Source organism: Narcine bancroftii, chromosome 5 (genome assembly GCF_036971445.1).
Source record: "Narcine bancroftii isolate sNarBan1 chromosome 5, sNarBan1.hap1, whole genome shotgun sequence".
NCBI classification, from domain to species: domain Eukaryota; kingdom Metazoa; phylum Chordata; class Chondrichthyes; order Torpediniformes; family Narcinidae; genus Narcine; species Narcine bancroftii.
The window spans coordinates 89,431,627-89,451,343 of record NC_091473.1 but is presented as its reverse complement, the minus strand read 5'-3'; the positions used below and the strand labels follow the sequence as shown (position 1 = coordinate 89,451,343).

Below are 19,717 nucleotides of genomic sequence, written 5' to 3'. Positions count from 1 at the left end.
ATGTTAGATATGATGCCATCACATATACATGATGTGGGGACACTTTGATATATATGCATGCTTGTTAGAACACCATCTTGGACACCTGCCATGTCTTTTCCTATTACAAAGCATGCTAAACATAGCAGAAATTTTTTTTTAAATCCTAAAATTGCCAACATAATTTTTTTGGAGGTTTCTACTGATGTATTAAGAACAAAAGGATAGCAAGGGATACAATTGGTCCCCTTGCAGATCAGAGTGTTTGGCTTTATATAAAGCAAAAAGATGGGGAAATCTTAAATGATTTTTTAATCAGTATTCACTCAGGAAACGGGTACAGAGTCATAGAATGTAAGGAAAACAAGCAGCGAGGACATGAAACCTATACAGATTAAAAAGGAGGTGGTGCTTGCTGACTTAAAGCAAATAAGGGTGGATAAATCCCCACGGCCTGACAAGATATTCCCTTGGATCTCGAGGGAGGCTAGTGTAGAAATTGCAGGGGCTATGGCAAAAATATTCAACACGTCCTTAGCCATGGGTGCAATCAGTAATGGGGGCTCAAATTTTTACAATTTATAAATGTTTTGGATGATGCCGCCAAAGGTATTGTTGTTAAATTTGCCAAGATAAATGGGAGAAGTTGTGAAGACTGGAGGGTAGCTCGCGTTGTTCCTTTTTTAAAAAGCTCCAACAGTAACCCTGGAAATTGTAGGCCAGTGAACCTGACGTCAGTATCAGGTAAATTATTGGAAAGTGTTCCAAGAGATCAGATGTACAATTATTTGGATAGCCAGGAACCAATTAGGGATAGTCAAAATGGCTTTGTGTGTGGTAGGTTGAGTTTAACCAATCTGATAATTTTTCGAGGAGATTACCAGGAACGGTAATGAAGGAAAGGCTGTGGATCTTGTTCACATAGACTTTTGGAAGGCTTTTGACAAGGTCCCAAATGGGAAGTTAGGAAGATTCAGACATTTGAATTTAATGACAAAGTAGTAAAATGGATTTGACAATAGCTGGGAGAAGTCAAAGAGTAGCGGTGAATGATTGTTTCTTAGACTCCTAAAACGCTTCCATCAGTGCTGTCTCCGCTCCATCCATAACATTCATTGGAGTGATTTCATCACCAACATCGAAGTACTCGAGCTGGCAGAGGCTGCAAGCATCGAATCCACGCTGCTGAAGATCCAACTGCGCTGAGTGGGTCACATCTCTAGAATGGAGGACCATCGCCTTCCCAAGATAGTGTTATATGGCGAGCTGTCCATTGGCCACCGAGACAGAGGTGCACCAAAGAAGAGGTACAAGGACTGCTTAAAGAAATCTCTTGGTGCCTGCCACATTGACCACCACCAGTGGGCTGATATCGCCTCAAACCATGCATCTTGGCGCCTCACAGTTCGGCGGGCAGCAACTTCCTTTGAGAAGACCGCAGAGCCCACCTCACTGACAAGACAAAGGAGGAAAAACCCAACACCCAACCCCAACCAACCAATTTTCCCTTGCAACCGTGCCTGCCTGTTCTACATCGGACTTGTCAGTCACCAACGAGCCTGCAGCAGACGTGGATATACCCCTCCATAAATCTTCGTCCGCAAAGCCAAGCCAAAGAAGAAAAAGAAGACTGTGATTAGTGCTTCAGGGAATCGGTGCTTAAGATTATTGTTATTTGTCATGTATATCAATGATCTGGTTGATAATGTGGTGAATTGGATAAGCAAGTTTGCAGATGACACTAAGATTGGAGGAGCTGTCAGCAAAGGAGGTTTTCAAAGCTTGCAGAAGGAACTGGACAAGCTTGAAAAATGGGCTGAAAACTGGCAGATTAAATTTAGTGCAGAGAAGTGTGAAATATTGCATTTTGGAAGGACAAAGCATGAAAAGACATACATGGTAAATGGTAAGGCACTGAGAAGTGCAATAGAGCAAAGGAATCTAGGAATACAGATGCATAATTCCATGAAAGTGGCATCACAGGTGGATAAGATTGTAAACAACGCTTTTGGCATATTTGCCTTCATAAATCAAAGAATTGATTACAGAAATTGAGATGTTATTGGTAAAGTTGTATAAGACATTGAGGCCAAATTTGGAGTGTTGGGTGCAGTTTTAGTCACCTAACTACAGAATGATATCACTAAGATAGAAAGTGCAGAGATTTATTAGGATGCTGCCTAGACTTCAGGAACTGAGTTACAGGGAAAGGTTAAACAGGTTAGGACTTTATTCCCTGGAGCATAGAAGAATGAGGGGAGATTTAAAAGAAATTTAAAATTATGAGGGGGATAGACAATAAATGTAGATAGGCTTCCCCCCCCCCCCCCGCCCCCAACTGGGTAGGTGAGATACAAACCAGAGGACATGGGTTGAGAGGGAAAGGTTTATGGCAAACATGATGGGGAACATCTTATCAGAGTGGTGGGAGTGTGGAATGAGCTGCCAGTTGAAGTGGTGAATATGGGCTCAATTTTAACATTTAAGAATTTGGACAGGTACATATGTGAGAGATATGCAGGGCTATGGACTGGATGCAGGTCAGTGGAACTTGGCAAATAAGGTTCAGCACAAACGAGAAGAGCAAAAGGGGCCTGTTTCTGTGCTGTGATATTCTATGGTTCTAATCAACAGTGAGAAGCCATCATCTGTTCAACTCACTTAAGTCTTACAAAACTACAACTTCCTGCATCAACTGTACCTCACACCACAAAAAAATGCATAAATCCAAACTAGAGGTCTCAGAAATGTGCTTTAGGTTTGGAGATTAGAAACTTTATTCATTCACCTGGCTGTGTACAAAGGTGAGATCCTTCTGGGTGGACCTGGCAGACATTATGAAAAATTTCAAAGGTGGATTTTCCACAAGATCTGGAATTGTACCTGCTGGGGAACATTATAGACATGTTTCAAACTATCCAAGTACCAAATTCAGTTTGTGAAGGTTGCCTTGGCTGTAACAGGAAATGTATAGCATTCACACGGAAGTCTGACTCCCAACTAAATATTACATGATGGAATATGGAAATGCAGAGTTGCATTTCCCCTGAAGAAAATCACGTACAATTTAAGGAGGAAAGATGGCACATTCATTAAACTGTGGCAACCTTATCTGAAATATATTGGTATGCAGATATCCTCCTTCAAAACAAGAGTACTAAAACAATCCATCACAACAGGGAAACGACTGGGATCAATGAAGTGGGACATAACACAGACAACATGCTCTTTTAGTCAATTTTTCTTTTTATTCATTGCCTTTGTTTACATGATGTGATAGTATGGGATACTATCACCAATGTATATATTTGTATATATATTTGTATATATATTTACATATAGTAATAGTGATTGGCTGAGAGCCGTAGCCACGCCTACTGGCAGGTCATAAAGGGCTGCTCCTAACCAGACCCAGGTCATTCTGGACTGGTCGAACTCAATGTAATATGCTCCAGTCTTTTGTTAATAAAAGCCTTGGTTTGAGTCAACAAGTCTTTGAGTCATTCGACGTGCTACACTTGAGCACCTTGGCTGTTTTTCTAGGCTTTTTCCTGCTTTTCTGTAGAGGTCATTGACCCCACTGTTATTTGTTTTTCATATCTGTACAAGTTGTATGACTTTATTCTCAGTTGTATCGGGGTAAGTGGGGGGGTGGTGGAGAGAGGTAAAGCAGATTCTTTATGTCATGTTGATGTTGTAAGAGATTATATTGTTTGTTTGAATTTATGAGTCTTTGAAAATCAATAAAATATTCAAAAAAAGTCTTACCAAACTATTCCTGCAATGCCCATTGACTAAATTAATCAATTTAAGAGAAAGTTGACAGGCCAATATGACACTGACACATAGCACAGTGTCATTGCTAATGGTGCTTTCACTGTTGCAAGCTGGTTAAGATGGAGTTTACTCAACTTTTATGCACGATCTCAATTTCATCAATCTCAAGCATTTTGTCTTCAATTATCACTTTTGGCAATTAAAGAATATTCAAGAATCAAGAAACAATAGGCATAAATGGATTTTAATTTTGTTGGCAAAATGTAATTAGCTGTGTGCAAGCAATCAGAGATGGGTCTCAAATTTTTACAATTTATAAACATTGTGGATGATGCCGCCAAAGGTATCATTGTTAAATTTGCCGAGACGGTAAAGATGAATAAGAGACCAAGTTGTGAAGAAATGCTAAAATTCTATCAGTGGTCCAAAACAGAACTTTCTTCACATCATTTCCCCCTCCCCCGCCCCCAACCACCCTCCATGCCCCATACACAGCTTAAATCAGTGGTTCTCTACCTTTATCCACTCACATATCACTAAGTATTCCCTATGCCATAGATGCTATAATAAGGGATTGCTTAAGGTGGTATGTGGGTGGAAAGAAAATGTTTGAAAACCACTGTTTTAATTGTACCTAATTAACTCATTATGTGCACAGTTTCATTCCTCCAAAGGAAATGGGCCAATGACAATTTTTCTCAACCAAAATATATCAGTAACAATTGGGTCTGGAGGAGTGATTCTCAATCTTCCCTTCCCACTCACATACCACCTTAAGCAATTCCTTACTAATCATAACACTGAAGGCATAGGGATTACTTAAAGTGGTATGTGAGTTGAATGAAAAAGGTTGAGAACCACTGGCTTAAACAATTCCTATTTATTTTTATTTACAGATCAGAAATACTTTGTATTTAAAATTAAGTTTCCATATGCTGTCTATTCAAATAAAAGGTTTTTAAAATAGCAAGAACTCTGCATATTTCAAATGCAAGAAATACACTAAGTTAACTGATCATTGAAATGTAAAGAAATAGCAATGGTTATTTCACAAATATTATTTAAACAAATAATTCTAGAAACTTAAATCAAGCAACTCATTTGCACATTTACTTAAAATGTTAATACTACCTACAGTTAGAAGCATAAGGGAATCGATAGTTTTCAAAACATTTATAGATGTACTAAGATGTAATGTGCTCAGTTTGAAGCTTTTAAAATTAAAACTTAAAGATAACATCCTGTTGGACAGTGCAAAAGTTCTAGAGAAACTCAGCAGGTCATGCAGCATCCACAAGAAGTAAAAGGCAATGTTTCAGGCCTGAACCCTTTGTTGGGAATGTGCAAAAGCGGGTAAACACTCAGGGTGGGAAAAAAAGGTGGAAGAGGGTGTGGAGGAAGGTGGTGAGGAAAACAGAAGGGGAAAGAGCACAGGCTAATAGGTAAGTGGTAACAGGTACATTTATGTTGAAGGGTAAAAGATGCTGAGGAGCGATGGGAGAAAAAGCAGAGGGCTAAAAAGGTTAGCTCTCTGATAGAAGGAAGGGATGGGAAACTGGCCAAAAGGAAACAGGGATAGTGAAAGCCAGACCCAGGAAGTGGTTAACAAAAATAGTTGATATTGATGCCATCTGCTTGGAGAACTTCAAGACAGAATTCCAGATATTCCTACAATTTGCAGGTGTCCTTGATTTGGCAGTACATGAGGCCATGGACAGACATGTCAGTGTGCAATTAAAATGGTTGGCAACTGGGAGGAACTTGCAGTTGCAACAGATAGAGCAAAGGTGTTCAACGTAATAATCTTTTCATCTGCATCCAATTTCCCCATTTAGAGGAGGTGGCATTGGAGCACCAGATACAGTAAATGACCTCTACAAATTCACAAGTTGGGTCCCTGAACAGTGGTGAGGGAAGTGGTGCAAGTGCAACACTTCTAGAAAGTACCAGGGAAGCAAAATGGTGGGAAGGGATACATGGATGAAACCGTTGCAATCCTTACAGGAAGTGGAGGGGGAAGTGAAGATGTGCCTAGTAGTGGGATCCTATTGCAAATGACCCACTTTCCTGTGGGGAAACAAACAAAATAAAACACCATAAATTTTGATTTCTGCTTCAGGAATAGTGCTAATTGGCCAATGTTGCTGGTAATGAGAATTTTGGTAGCTGGCCAATCTCAGTAAAAGGTGATGCAGAATTAACAAAGAACACTTTCTTCTGGTTGTATTGTGAATGGGACCTACCTGTCCACATTAATAAAGAAAGATAGAAAACAGCTATAATTAAAAGGCAACATTGCATTATGTTTTGTCTGGTGTTACAAGCCCAGAGAACCCATAAACCCAGCAGCAAGACAAATGGTTACTTAAACAAAGGTTGCTTTTAATTATCTTTAAACGTCAAAATAGAATAAAACTTTAACTTATCTCTATTGACTTAACCCCCTTCTAATTCTAAGCGCACGTGTATGTAATGTGTGTGTAAGTTCAGAAAAGTTCTTTGATTCACAGTCCAATCTCACTTCTCATTCCTCCAAGTTCACTGGTGGCAAGCAATTCTTATACTGTGCACAGAATTGAACATTTATAAAGTTCACCGGGCTTTGGTGCTTGAAAGATAAATGGTTACCGCTCAGGAAGGTTCTTGTCGGCTTTCAGAGAGAGATTTGTTGTTCCAAGACATCCACAACTATTGTACTTTCATCAGTCACTCCAGTGTCTTGCTGACAAAACTTGCCCCTTCAGGGTTCTCCAGACGATAACCTTTTTCTTTCAGGTCATCACAGAGTTCCTTTTTGTTTTTATTATTCCAAGTGAAACATTAGGCAGCCAGTTTTCTCCTCTTGCATGAGCCACAAGGGCTTTGACCAAGCCGTCTTCCAAATGGGCTTGCCAGCTTGTCCTGTTCCAGTCCCAGCTATAACACTGTCAAGTGATCGGTCTGTCTGTTTGTTTGTTTGTTTCTCTCTCTCTCTCTCTCTCTCTGAGAGAAAACTTGTTTGACTCTCTCTGCTTTCAAAACCACATGAGCCTCTCAGAACAGCAAGTTCTCTTCCAGACATAACAGTTTTGACATGCTCTTTCATCTGTTGCCTTTTGTTAACAACAATCCATTAGTGAAATCTCTTGAGCACTCTTCAAAAGCTCTTGCAAAAGTTCTGGAGCTGATATATCTACCGTGGGGTAGACCTCCAGTATTTTTTTAAATAAGATCTGTTTTAAAGTGTTTTTGTAATGTAACCTACTCTAACAAACCTTTCCCAATTTATCTTCCAAAAACATCTCTGTAAATTCAGTGTGACAGAGTATACAGAGTATAACTAATTTGTTATTCTTGCCACTCCAAAGTGCCACAAGAATACAAAGAATGTTCACTGATTCACAGGAGCTTGGGACACTCTGCAATACTCTAATTTTCAGGTTTGAACCTTAATTTTTTTCCCCCATAGATTCTAAAAGCACTTAGCAATTTCTCTTTGAGATGTACAGCATCTGCAGCTTTTTTATTTTTCACTTTTTATTCTCATATTGTAAACTTCACTTACCCCATCCTCAATTTTCTCAAACCTCACATAAGATAAATGCATTCTTTCATTTCTAGCCTCACTGACAATTTTAGTTTTGCCTTCAATAGTAATGTCTTAAACCAGATTGGACCAAGCTAGAGCTAGATAAAATAGGGGAGAAGGTACCAGAACATATACTTTATCAGTGGGATGAAAAACTGGTGCAACATAGAAGTTCACCAGTACTGCACCATCTGCTCAACATTTGGAAGAATATTCACGTAGAAAGGAAAAAAAAACAAATTAACAACTACCAAAATTATTATTGACGCAAAATCAACTAATCCCTTTCACAATAGATAATCTTTTCTTTAGAGAATGGGAGAGAAAAGGGGTCAAAAGAATAGAAAATTGTTTTTTGGGAAATAATTTATTATCTTTTGAACAAATGAAGTACAAATATGGTATAACTCACGGTACAATGTTTGCATTCCACCAACTGAAAACCTACTTGAAGGACAAATTGGGAAGCAGGCTGAGGTTACCAGAAGGAAGCAGCTTTGAATATGTGATTACGGACACAATGATAATTAAAAGATTTATAATAAACATGTACATCAAGCTGCAAGAGAAAGAGAACTATGAAATAAGCTGTAAACCCAAACAAAAGTGGGAACAAGATCTAAACAAAGATAAAAAAATGAAAAATGGGAAAAGCTATGCTCTGGAACTATGAGAAATACAATAAACACGAGGTTACGCATGATACAATATAATTGGTTACACAGGCTATATATCATGCCCCAAAAGTTAAATAAATGGGACCCAACAGTATCAGATAGATGTTTTTGCTGAAAGAAGTAAATGGGAACAACAGTACATGCAATTTGGGCATGTGAGAAAGTGGAAAAGTTTTGGGAAGATCTAAATCAGGTATTAAATAAAATCACAAAAAGCAACATACCAAAAAATCCAGAGATCTTTCTTCTAAGTAATATAAAAAGTAAAGAACTAGGCCTCGATTTGGATGGAGTACAAAAAAGGTTTATTATGATAGCCTTAGCTGTAGCAAAAAAATGTATAATGTCAACCTGGAAATCAGAAGAGAACCTGAGAGTACAGCAATGGTACATAGAAATGAATAAATATATTCCATTGGAAAAAATAACATATAATTTAAAAATTAAGTCACAGTATTCAAACAAATTTGGGAACCGTACATGGAACACAACAGAGAGGGCCTACCGCGGACCTCCACCCCCGAAAATGATAGAATGAGAGAAGACGAAATGAACTAACCCAATGTGTAAAAGTAGATGACACAATTTTCTTGTTTATTTTCATTGTGTGATGACATTGTTTAATGGGTTTATTGTATTGTATATGTTGAACGTTTAGTGGGTAGGGAGGGGGTTGAGAAGGAGGGGGGGGGAAGGGGAGAAAATGACACTGTGTATATTATTCAAGAGGGAAATGTTTGTGTGTATTTTGGTTAATTTGGTTCACAGTGTGAAAAATAAAAATTAATAATAGTAATGTCTTCAGCTACTATGGCCTCAATCTTAGCAAATATGTTACTTAAGTTCTCCACTATTCTATATTTGAAGACATACTTGCTTGGACTAGTATTCATGAGGAATGGATGGTACCAGTTAAATGACAAATAAACAAAATATTGCTATACATGACACATTGGTAGTCCATACTTACTATACAACATCTTACTGTTAGAGGATGTTTTTATCCTGCAGTTCTACATTTTAAGGCTAAACACCATTGATAGTACAGCAAAATAGATTAAATAACTGAACAGTACTCCTCACATGAAATGCCAAATTAGTCACCAATTGCATTGCCTTTGTAACTGTAAATTAAGTAAAAATGAAACTCAATCCAAATTCAAGTCCAGAATACAAGTGGCTAAATTAAAAAAAAAACTGTACAAATCAATGTTGTTACAGGATATCAAGGTAATATAGCCAATACAACTATATCAACAACTGGTGAGGTAGAACATCAAACTTCAAGTTCTGGAGGGCATAGTTTAAAGATGAAAAGTAGAAAGTTCAAGGTTGGCGAGGCAACTTTTATTTTGCCTGTGTGCATGGGACGTTCTGCTGGGGGAATTGGTGGAAACCGATATGATGGTGACTCTTCAGAGGTGTTTCGAAAGGCTTTTGAACATGCAGGGAATGGAGGGATATTGATCACATGCAGGTAGATGAAATTTGTTTAATCTCGTGTCGTGGGTCGGCACCTCGTGAGCCGAAGGGTCTATTCCTCCCGTGTTGGACTGATCTAATTGCTGGTTATGTCGCACGGACAACCTCTGAGAGAAGCACATTAGACTTACTGCTATATCCTGCTTCCACCTTTTCTGATTTTTCTTGAAGGGCTCGGCAATATATTTTTTACCAAAAATATCCTAGATGCTAAATAAGCTGAGTTCCTCCAGCTTTTCGGTGTTTTTACTTCCTATCTATGATCAGCGCGATGTATATCTGTTGGTTTCGCACAGAGAAGCTTTCACAGAGATCTGCCTTGCTCGTCATCGCCCCAGCCCTGGCTCCACTCACCTTGGCAGCCTTATTGACGGCCTCCTCATTGCCCCGCTGATACACGAACACGGATACCAGCTGCTCCTCGTCCAGCGTCGCCCGGTACACACTGAGACCACCGGGCAAAGTTAGCGGCTGCCCTTCGAGGCGACAGCTTCTCGCCGCACTGCTCTCCGCTCCCATGGCCTTCTGGCCAGAGAGCCAGGCAACCACCCAACTCCAAGAGTAAGATCAAAATACAAACCCGTCTTCCAACTTTTGTGCTTCACTCCGAGAATAAGATTTCAATCTAACTGAAACCCTTCACCGCCCTAGATTCCAAACGATGACACCCTAACAGCCCACTAACCCGGAAGCACATGCCCGACCAGGAAACAAATCACCATGACGCATGCGCAGAATGGAGAGCGCGGATTCCACCCTCTTTGGGCCGGACGTGCGAGTGGACCAAGGTCCCAATGTGTTTGTCTCATCTCTCCAAAACCAATGGGTCCTTATCATCTCTATGCGATTTCTATGTGCCATACAGGGGGGCCCTTCATCAAATGACAAGCACAGTTCCCTGTTGAACTCGGTCAGTTATGTATCTCTGCCTTTGCTACATCAAGGACACTGTTTGACCTGCTGAGTCTCTCCAGCATGATGTGTGTTTTACATCAACGACGGTGTCCACAGAATTTTGTGTTTTACCTCCCTGTTTAACTCCCTCTGCACCTCTACAGCGTCATGTAGGAAAAAAAGCATGGAAACAGCCCCTTCAGTCCTGAGCCATGATACCCATTAACTACCTATTTACACAAATCCAACATTAATCCCATTTTTTCATTCCCCTCGCACATTCTCATCAACTCTTCCCAAATTTTACCTTTCTGGTTCCCGTTGTGTGCTGTTTCAACCCCTCTTCCCATTCTCACACAGACATTTCGGCACACTTCTGTGAGAGATGGGAAAATTGATCTAAAATTATGAACATGGAAGAAACTAAAGTTCATCAGTTAATGGCTGTAACCAGTACAAACAGGATAAGCTTGGGGCTTAGGATGCAGGAAAGCAGAGTCAGCACGATTAACATAAGAATCTTCTAGTCTTTGTGACAAGACCATAGGACTAAGATAAGGAATGGTAAGGTACAATAGAATGTAGGAAGTTGAGGTAGTCTGGATCAGATAAGGGTCTCCTAGCCCTGGACAGAAGTACCAAGTCATACATTTCTAATTAGCTAACCATACACAGATTTATACATATGAAATTAGCCAACCCTAGATAGAATGAGTCAACTCTGCATATCAAGAGACTGTAGCCCAGAGAATCAGGAAGGTGTGAATAAGGACAATGACATGATGGGGCACCCACAGGATACCCCCTGGTCCTCCAAGTGTACTGAAACTGCACGTAGGCAGGAAGGATTACCTATGCCAAACCCATCCAGGGGGCAGAAGAATGTAAGGGGGAGGGCATTCTGATACTGAAATTGACTGTATAAAAGTTGGGTGAGCCCCAGTATGTGTGTGTATTCCCAGGGTAAGGGGAAGCACCCAACTTTGCATTGTTGTAGTAATAAATGTTCTTTGTTCTCAATTTTTGTCTCGAGCAATTTCTTTAAAGGTACTTTAATTTCTAACACTTCTGTAATCCTTTCTCACTCCCACCAGGGGCTCATACAGGATCTCTCTCCCTTTGTGCATATTTTTGATCCCTTCTCCTCTCATGGTTACCTGGACTCATCAGCCACATAACTATGTCTGGGTTTCCTTGCCCTTAGCCCACTTTCCTATCCCCTCCCTCACCTGGTTCCATCTGCACATCATCGCTCCCTTAACCTGTCACAACCTGGTTCCATATGCCTACATTTTTCACAGGTTTTCAGCTATCACCCAGTGCTGTTTGAACACTCCCGATTTGCCCCATCACCTCTCTACAATATTGTTTCTCCTATCATCTTCCAGCCTATGTTTCTCTTCTATTGTTCTGGTTATCTTCCCTATGCATGCAGGATCTCAACCTAAAATGTCACTTATTCTTTTGCCTCCACAGATGCCGATTGACCCACTGAAATATCTGTTATTTTCTTCACTATCATACAATGTTAATTCACAAATCATATTAATCCAAATAAAATACATGTAACAAGAGGAGGACCAGCAATAGATATGCACCACTACACAGGGTTACTTAAACAAAAATATTTTTAAATTATAATTGAACAAGAAAATAAAAATAAACTTTAACTTATTACTTAACCTACTTAATCCCCCCTCTAATACTAAGTGCATGTGTGTGTAATGTTTATTTAAGATTAGAAAAATTCTTTGGATCACAGTCCAATCTCACTGGTTGCAGGCAATTCTTGTACTGTGCACAGAAGTTAGCATTAACAAAGTTCACCAGGCTGTGGTGTTTAACAGGCACATGGTTACCATTCAGGAGGGTCTTGCTGGTTTTTAGAGAGAGATTCCTTTTCCAAGACATCCGCAACTGATTCCTTCTCAATCAGTCTTGCTGACGAAACTTTCCCCCTTCAGGGTTCTCCAGATGATCTTCTTTCTTTCAGGTCTCCTTTCAGACTGCCAGTCTTCTCCTTTGACCAGGTAGCCTTCCAAAATTTGCCAGCTTGTCCCTCTGGAACTGATTCCTGTGACTCCTTCTCTCTGTTTCATTCCCTCCCTCTCTGAGAGCAAAACTACTCTGCCCCTGCCTGCAAAAATCATATGCTCTCCCAGGCCAGCTGTATTCTGTAACAATGTTGCTCTTTCTGCAAAAGTCCTGTGTTTTAAAATGTGTGTGTGTGTGTGCAAGCTGCTCTAGCAATTCCTCCCAAGCCACCTCAAAATACTCTGTCACACAAGCATATTAAATGGGACAGCATCAATAGTGTCTATTGCACTTAAGGCCCTGCCTGTATCATTCATACTTGATACCAATGGAAATAAACGTTTCAACTTTAAATATGAAAGGATCCTGAGAGTATAATGTTAGGACACTTACATTTTACATGTGGCTACATTTATATGGATTTTTCAATTTAAGCATTGGTCATAAGAAGATGGGCAGGTTATTTGAGTTTGAAAAGGAGCTGCAAGCTAAATACTGCTTTTTATAACGTATTAAGATTATGATAAATCTACGTATTTAATTCCCCCTCCGTCCAAGGCATTATTGACATGCTGACCATATCAACTTTATCTGGAGGCTTTTTAATTTTTTTAATTTCTGTCTTAGTAACATTAAATGCTAATTACTGCTGAATCTGAAGATACGCAATTAAAAACAAGAAAGACTGGAAATGCAGCTTTCATTAAGCTAAAAAAAAGTTTTGTAGCGGGAGCTACTGCAAAGAAACTCTTAGCCACCACCTTGGATGCTCTTGTTGACTATTTAATTCAAATCCTGCGTGCGCCCCTTTAAGGGCAGTGTGAGCTTGGCCACTGCATGAGCGATGATGTCATAACAGCTGCCTGAGGCACATGCTGGGCTGGAACCATGGGGTAAGGAGGACCCCCGACGGCACCCTCTTCTCATGGCTGCCCCGCCACGTGGCTGTACAAGTGGGGCTGGTTCGCCACAAGAGAGTGCGCTGCCACACAACCCCCCTCAAAAACCAGCTTACGCGTCACGACGTTGATGCTTGGGCTTAGCTGTTTGAACTGGTCATGAGAGGTCCAAGTGTGCTGCCTTTAGGCAGTCTACTGTGAACAGTTTATTTGTGTGCTGCCTTTAGGCAGTCTACTGTGAACAGTTTATTTTTGCCCCCAGTGTCTAGTGTCTTGCCGGACCGCTGGAGGACTTTGAACGGCGCTGCAAAGGTGCAGTGTATGGTCCGCGCCGAACGAAAACGAATTCCGCCGGGTCCAGCTCTTTGGGAACGCAGGCTGATCGGGCACTGTGATGCGTAGGAGGTGGGGGTGCTAGCGAGGCAAGGTTGCTGCGTAGGTCCACCAATAGTTTCAAGTGCTCGATCGTAGAGTTGAATTCCAGGCCAAAAAACTCACCAGGCAAAGGGAGTGGCACGCCGTACACCAGCTCTGCAGGTGACGCCTGTAGATCCTCCTTGAGTGTTGTTCCGATGCCGAGGAGGACCCAGGGTAGTTCGTCTGCCCAGCCGGAACCTGTGAGGCGAGCCATGAGGGCTGACTTCATGTGGCGGTGAAATCTCTCCACCAGACCATTTGCTTGTGGGTGATAAGCCGTGGTGTGGTGGAGTTTAACCCCCAGTAGGTTCGCCAATTGAGTTCAGAGAGCGGAGGTGAACTGGGCACCCCTGTCGCTGGTGATGTGCACCGGAACTCCGAACCTGTTGATCCAGTGGGCAACCAAGCTCCTGGCACACGTCTCGGTGGAAGCCTCCTTGATGGGAATGGTTTCTGGCCAGCTCGTAGTCCTGTCGACCACTGTAAGCAGGTAGCGCGCCTCCCTGGACATCGGCAGGGGGCCCACAATTTCAATATGTATGTGTTGGAACTTTTTGACTACCGAGTTTAACTGCTGAATTGGGGCCTGTGTATGTCGGTGGACCTTGGAGGCCTGGAACTGAGTGCAACTCCTCAGCTACCTCCTTCTTGAGCCCGTGCCACACAAAACGCTCCACCATCATATGAACCAATGCCTTCACCAAGCGGTGTGCTAGATCGTGGACCATGTTGAAGGTCTGCGATCTCCACTGCAGCGGAACGACCGGGCGCTGTGAACCAGTGGAGACGTCGCAGAGCAGCATGTCCGGGCTGTTTGGCAATCGAATGTCCTGGAGGTAGAGCCCCGAAATGGCGGTACGAAGGGCTTGTGTCTCCACATCTTCCCTCTGCGCCTGTTGGGTGTAGTTGAGACCGGGGCTGAGGGTGTTGATTGCCGGTTGGGAAAGCGCATCCGCCATGACGTTGTCTCTACTTGGCCTGTGCTGGATGTCAGCAGTGAACTCTGACACATAGGAGAGATGGCGTTGCTGGCGGGCCGACCACGGATCCTTGGCCATTGCGAGGACCTGTGTGAGAGGCTTGTGGTCAGTGAACGCAGTGAATGACCTGCCCTCCAGGAAGTACTGGAAGTGCCGAATGGCTAGATATAGCGCCAGGAGATCCCAGTTGAAGGCACTGTACTTGAGCTCTGGCGGTCGAAGATGCCTGCTAAAGAAGGCCAGTGGGTTCCACTGTCCATTGAGCCACTGCTCGAGTATGCCCCCAGCGGCCTTGGCTGAGGTGAATACTGAGAGTACGATGTGTGCCTCCGGGCACGGGTGAACTAATAAGGTGGCACTGGCCAGTGCATTCTTTGTGGCTGCGAAAGCACCCTCTGCCTCATCAGACCAAACCAAGACTTTGTCTTTAGCGGCAATCAATGAGAACACGGCCGCATGAAGCGGGCGGCGCTGGGGATGAAACGATGATAAAAGTTCACCATACCTATGAATTCTTGCAGGACCTTGAGGGTGGTGGGTTTTGGGAAGTGCCGTATGGCCACGACTTTTTCTGGCGCTGGGGCAGCTCCTGCTGCCGAGATGGTGTGTCTCAGGAACTGCAGCGTCTCCTTGCCGAACTGGCCAAGTTGACTGTGAGACCGAATTCCGCCAGATGGGCAAACAGGGTGCGGAGATGGGCCTTGCGCTCCTCGTGGTCGCAACTGGTGATCAGGATGTCATCGAGGTATATGCCATGAGGCGCTGGAAAGTCTGAGCCGCGTTTTTAGTCTCCGAAGGGCATGCGCAAGAATTTGAACAGGCCGAATGGGGTGATGATCTCCATCTTACCAATGTCCTTGGGGTGGACTGGGATTTGTTGATAGCCCCAAACCAGTTCGACTTTCGAGAAGACCTGGCGCCGTGGAGGTTGGCTGTAAAGTCCTGGATGTGAGGGATTGGGTACCTGTCCGGCGTAGTCGCGTCGTTCAGGCGCCAATAATCCCTGCAGGGTCGCCAGCCTCCGGAAGATTTGGGGACCATGTGAAGAGGGGATGCGCAGCAGCTGTCAGAGCGATGGATGATACCCAACTCCTGCAGGCGAGAGAACTCCTCCTTGGCTAACTGCAGCTTCTCAGGTGGAAGTCGTCGAGCCTTGGGGTGCAGTGGGGGGGTTCTTGCGTAGAGATATGATGGTAGACCCCATGCTGGAGCAAGGCGGTGGTGAACTGCGGCTGCAGGATGGAAGGGAACTCATCGAGTATGCTGGAATACTCATCCCTAGGGGCTATTTCGGGCTTGCAGGCATCCATGGCATCGAGGCAGACCAAGTGGATCGTTAACTAGTCTTCTGCCCTTCACATCTACCAGCAGGCCATATGTCCTGAGGAAGTTGGCCCCCAAAAGCATGGTACCCACTGAGGTCAGCACGAGCTTCCAGCAGAACTTATCTTTCCTGATCTAGATCTGCGGCCTGCGGGTGCTGAAAGTTTTGATGGTGGAACTGTTGGCTGCCCGCAGGGTGGGATCACGAGGTCGGGTGCAGGTCTCAAGGGCGGTTGGGGGAAAGATGCTCAGTTCCGCTCCAGAGTCCACAAGGAAATGCTGGCCGGTGGACTTAGTGGTCATGTGCAGGAGGCTGTTCACTTGTCCAGCCGCCGCAACCATCAACAGTGACTGGTCGAATCGTTTCCCTGGTAAGTACACGGTTGCCTGCACTTGTGAGCTTGTGCCCCCCAGTGCTGATGATAGAAGCACCAAGTGGGGTAGTGCTCCTCTGGCTTGTGCTGGGAGGGGCTGTGACCGGCTGGCTCCTGGGTGGGTGACCTGGCTGAGGGTGGCATCGTTCTCTCTCTTAGTGCACCAGAGGATGTCTGCTCGGGCCGCGACTTGCCATGGGTCACTGAAGTCTTTGTCTGCCAGCAGGAGCTGAATGTCCTCGGGCCTCTGCTCCAGGAAGATCTGGTGGAACAAGAAACAGGGCTTGTCATCTTCCGCCAGCATCTCATCCATGAAGGCCGATGGTGTTCGGTCTCCCAGCCCATCCAGATACAGGAGTCTGGAGGCACGCTGTTGTGGGGAGAGACTGAAGGTGCCCAGGAGATTTTTGAGGGCAGGGTATTTACCCTCAGCTGGTGGGTTGTGGATGAGATTGTCTACCCTGACTGCCGTCTCCTCTTCTAGCACGCTCACGATGTGATAAAACATTGTGGCATCTGCAGAGATGTTCCCGATGCGAAACTGCACCTCCGCCTGCCCGAACGTGGATGATGGGTCCAGAAGGGGGGCAGTTTCACAGCAACGGCGTCGATCTCTGTTGGTTCCATGTTGGGAGACCAGAAAAGCATCTGGGCTCATCGGGGTCATCAATGTAACAGGAGCTACAGCAAAGAAACTCTCAGCCACCACCTTGGATGCTCTCAATGACTGTTTTATTCAAATCCCACGTGCGCCCCTTTAAGGGCAGCGTGATCTTGGCCACTGCGTGAGCGGTGATGTTATAACGGCTACCTGAGGCGCACGCTGGACAGGAACCATGGGTTAAGGAGGACCCCTGACAGCGCCCTCTTCTCATGGCTGCCCCACCAGGTGGCAGTACAAGCGGGGCCGATTCGCCACAAGAGAGTGCGCTGCCACAGTTCAATAGTTCAGATTGATGACACTTCAACAGAAGTTAAAGGGAGATGGAGATGCACAGAAAGTTGGAGGAAGAACCAGATGGACTTGAGAGCATGGTAGGTTGGAGGGATTAAAGGGATGAAGGTGCAACCTACAAAAGGGTAATGGTAGGAAGAACAAGATGTCAAGAGAAAGTGTAAAAGGAAAATGCATTTCCAATACTGAAATTCAAAGTCAAAATGGTAAATACTGTTAATACTCAACAGATTATCTATCGAATAGGCATTAACCTACAACATACAATGCAGGAGAAACCCAGTAGTTGAAATAGCTCAGCCTGAAACATTGGTTATGTATCTTTATCTCTATCTTGGTTATATAAAGTACAATGGCAATAGATTAAGAGATGGGGAAGTGCAGAGAGACCTAGGGGTACTTGTACACCAGTCTCTGAAGGCGAGCATGCAGGTACAGCAGGCGGTTTAAAAAGGCAAATGGTATGTTGGCCTTCATATCAAGAGGGTTTGCGTATAGGAACAAGGATACCTTACTGCAGCTGTACAGGGCCTTGGTGAGACCCCACCTGGAATATTGTGTGCAGTTTTGGTCACCTTATCTAAGGAAGGATGTTCTTGCAATGGAGGGAGTGCAGAGGCGATTCACCAGGCTGATACCTGGAATGGCAGGAATGACTTATGAGGAAAGATTGCGTAAATTGGGATTGTACTCGCTGGAGTTTAGAAGATTGAGAGGGGATCTCATAGAGACCTATAAAATTCTGGCAGGACTGGACAGAATGGATGCAGATGGGATGTTTCCAATGATGGGAAAATCCAGAACCCGGGGCCATGGTTTGAGGATAATAGGCAAACCATTTAGGACCGAGATGAGGAGGAATTTCTTTACCCAGAGGATGATGAATCTGCCACAGAGGGCAGTAGAGGCAGGTTCATTAAATATATTTAAGAGGGACTTAGATCGGTATAAGGGTATTGTGAGAGATGGGAAAATTGATCTAAAATTATGAACATGGAAGAAACTAAAGTTCATCAGTAAAATGGCTGTAACCAGTTCAAACAGGATAAGCTTGGGGCTTAGGATGCAGGAAAGCAGAGTCAGCAGGATTAACATAAGAATCTTCTAGTCTTTGTGACAAGACCATAGGACTAAGATAAGGAATGGTAAGGTACAATAGAATGTAGGAAGTTGAGGTAGTCTGTATCAGATAAGGGTCTCCTAGCCCTGGACAGAAGTACCAAGTCATACATTTCTAATTAGCTAACCATACACAGATTTATACATATGAAATTAGCCAACCCTAGATAGAATGAGTCAACTCTGCATATCAAGAGACTGTAGCCCCGAGAATCAGGAAGGTGTGAATAAGGACAATGACATGAAGGGACACCGACAGGATACCCCCCCCCTGGTTCTCCAAGTATACTGAAATTGCACGTAGGCAGGCAGGATTGCCTAATGCCAAACCTCTCCAGCAGGAGGCAGAAGAATGTAAGGGGGAGGGTATTCCTACACTGAAATCAACTGTATAAAAGTTGGGTGAGCCCCAGTGTGTGTGTGTATTCCCAGGGTAAGGGGAAGCACCCAACTTTGCATTGTTGTAGTAATAAATGTTCTTTGTTCTCAATTTTTGTCTCGAGCAATTTCTTTAAAGGTACTTTAATTCCTAACAAATGGGGGCTCGTCCGGGATCACACTCCCTCCACTGACAGAGTACCCCGACGACGAGAGTAGGTGCACCCCGGCTGATTCAGCTGGACTCACGGGCGACGGGTGGCTGGTCAGTGGAAGAAGCGAGTGATATCTGAGAAGAGGCATTGAGAACAAACGGCGGAAGGACGCGCGCTAGAGCAGTACTGCCAGAACTCGGTAAGAGTATTTTACTTGTTCCTAAGTATGGGAATAGCGGGCAGTAGAGATGAGAGTCCTGACACAGGACGTGACCACCAGATAGCTACGTACAGCCCGCTTGGGATGATGTTATCTGAGTGGGGCACAGGAAAGACCCGCGGTAAAGACAAACTGACGACGGTCAGGTATTGTTGTAATGAATGGGTGAGATACCCGGTTAAAGGGAGCTCCGTGTACTGGCCAAAATTCGGATCCGAGGATGAATGGATGTGTGAAGCTTTGAACTTATGGCTCTATCAAAACCAGAAAGACAATGTTGAGAGCAGGGAATATGCAGCCTGCTGGCTCAAGGGATCCATTGAACAGCTGGTTTTGAATGAGAAAGAATCCAGGGATAAGAGAGAGGAGGAACCTCTTGTCCCTGAATCACAGGGTTGGGATGTGTTACATTCCCTCCCTCCACCCTATGTTCCTCCTATGCCAGCTCCTATCTTTCCTTCCCCTCCTATGACCTACCCTTCTGCA

The 19,717-nt window shown here is 43.8% G+C and overlaps 1 protein-coding gene across 5 annotated transcripts in view; it reads right to left on the bottom strand.

Moving 5' to 3' along the window:
* scyl3 (SCY1-like, kinase-like 3) overlaps positions 1–10,175 on the bottom strand; it is a 72,724-nt gene extending 62,549 nt beyond the window's left edge. For 4 of the 5 annotated variants that reach the window (XM_069938269.1, XM_069938270.1, XM_069938271.1 and 1 more), the window contains exon 1: positions 9,838–10,175. In XM_069938269.1, the coding sequence (XP_069794370.1) occupies positions 9,838–10,002 (165 nt within the window). In that variant the 5' untranslated portion in view covers positions 10,003–10,175. The remainder of the gene's footprint in view (positions 1–9,837) is intronic. The other variant, XM_069938273.1, reaches the window with a different exon arrangement.
* Between the last annotated feature and the right edge of the window lie 9,542 nt (positions 10,176–19,717).